This window comes from Austrofundulus limnaeus, unplaced genomic scaffold (assembly GCF_001266775.1).
Source record: "Austrofundulus limnaeus strain Quisiro unplaced genomic scaffold, Austrofundulus_limnaeus-1.0 Scaffold2881, whole genome shotgun sequence".
In the NCBI taxonomy this organism is placed as follows: Eukaryota; Metazoa; Chordata; class Actinopteri; order Cyprinodontiformes; family Rivulidae; genus Austrofundulus; species Austrofundulus limnaeus.
Genome location: NW_013955283.1, coordinates 5,565 through 7,026, shown reverse-complemented (window position 1 = coordinate 7,026; position 1,462 = coordinate 5,565). Strand labels below are relative to the sequence as shown.

At 37.4% G+C, this 1,462-nt stretch overlaps 1 protein-coding gene across 1 annotated transcript in view; it reads left to right on the top strand.

The window, feature by feature from the left end:
- LOC106511517 (nuclear pore complex protein Nup133) overlaps window positions 1-1,325 on the top strand; it is a gene marked incomplete at its 5' end in the record, with an annotated part of 6,634 nt that extends 5,309 nt beyond the window's left edge. The window contains 1 exon segment of the mRNA XM_014000267.1: window positions 1,070-1,325. Within this exon segment, the coding sequence (XP_013855721.1) occupies window positions 1,070-1,206 (137 nt within the window).
- Between the last annotated feature and the right edge of the window lie 137 nt (window positions 1,326-1,462).

Below are 1,462 nucleotides of genomic sequence, written 5' to 3'. Positions count from 1 at the left end.
TCTGTCCTCAGCTGAGACGTTCTGTCCTCAGCTGAGACGCTCTGTCTTCAGCTGAGACGCTCTGTCCTCAGCTGCTCTGTCCTCAGCTGCTCTGTCCTCAGTTGCTCTGTCCTCAGCTTTCTGCCACACATGCAGTGTGGTCCACACCATGGTACCAAGCAGCCCTGTGACTTCCTGTCACCCTTCAAATAAAATGACTGACTAGTTGCAGGWCTGAAGACACCTGTGCTGTTTATTAATTGAGACCTTAATTAAAGTCATATCAGTTATCAGGACATTATTCCATGTTTTTGATTTGAAATGTTAGGGCCAGTTTCATTCGTTTGTCTTTTGTCAATATTTCAATTGAGCCAAAGCTCAAAAGCAATGACTCATTTTTATTAGTTTTTTTACATCTCAGTTTTAAGTTATTTTAGCAACCTTTRTGTTTTTATTTTTTAACAACTTTGTACAAACAACATTTTGTGAGTATGCAAATGTAATTTCTGACTGAATTTTAATGTAAGTTCTGACTTGTTTGTCTAGTTTTGTTTATGACAGAGTGAAAACATGTCAGCAAAAAGTTACTGATAAAATGGTTTATATTGACTGGATAAACTTCTAGTCTGAAACCATATAATCATAAATGTCTTGATTCTCTTGAAGTATAGGACTCTCAGCTACTACCACATCAAAATATAGCTCAGTATCTGTAGAACTGACTGGAAAGTAGCCATTTATGTGTTGGCTGAGGTCCGTTAGCTTTGGAAGTCGTCTATGATCAGGTTGACTCCAAAAGTTAATAAGTTGTAGAGGCTCAACCAGTGGTTCCCTTTGAGTTTCACTAAAATCCTTTCAGTGGCTTAGGAAATATTTTGCTAACAGACAAACACAAGCAAAAACTTTAGTGTACTTTTACTTTTGACATTTTGCAATTCTAAACTTTTTAAAATCAAATCATTTAAGTAGTATATTGCAGGAAAGGCTACCTTTACAATTGATACTGTGTAAAACTGCGGTGTGACATTTGGTTGTAGCATGAATGAATCAGAACAATGACTCACATTGAACCTGTTCTTCCATCTCTCAGGTGTTCCTCTGCAGACATACCTGCCTGATGTCAAAGAGCTGCTGGAGCTGGACGAGCTGAGCACCTTGAAATCCAAACCTTACTTTGAGTTTGTCCTTCGAGCTAATTATGAACATTACCTTCAGGCTCAGATGTGATGGGCTGGGTCCTCTCTTTAACGTGTCTTCACATTTAATTCATGTTCATTTGTTTGAATTGTGCTCTTTTTCTAAATAAATATTTAGTTGTTTCTGTATTAAAAACCTGCAGGAAGTTGCCTTTTTCTCCCAAAATAAATGATTTCCTTAAATAAGTATAGGGATTAAAGTTAAGTGACCTTGGATAAAGTGGACCAATTATGGGTCCTAGAAATGTTTATGGTATGTCTGTGGGCTATCCAGACCATGTTCATTC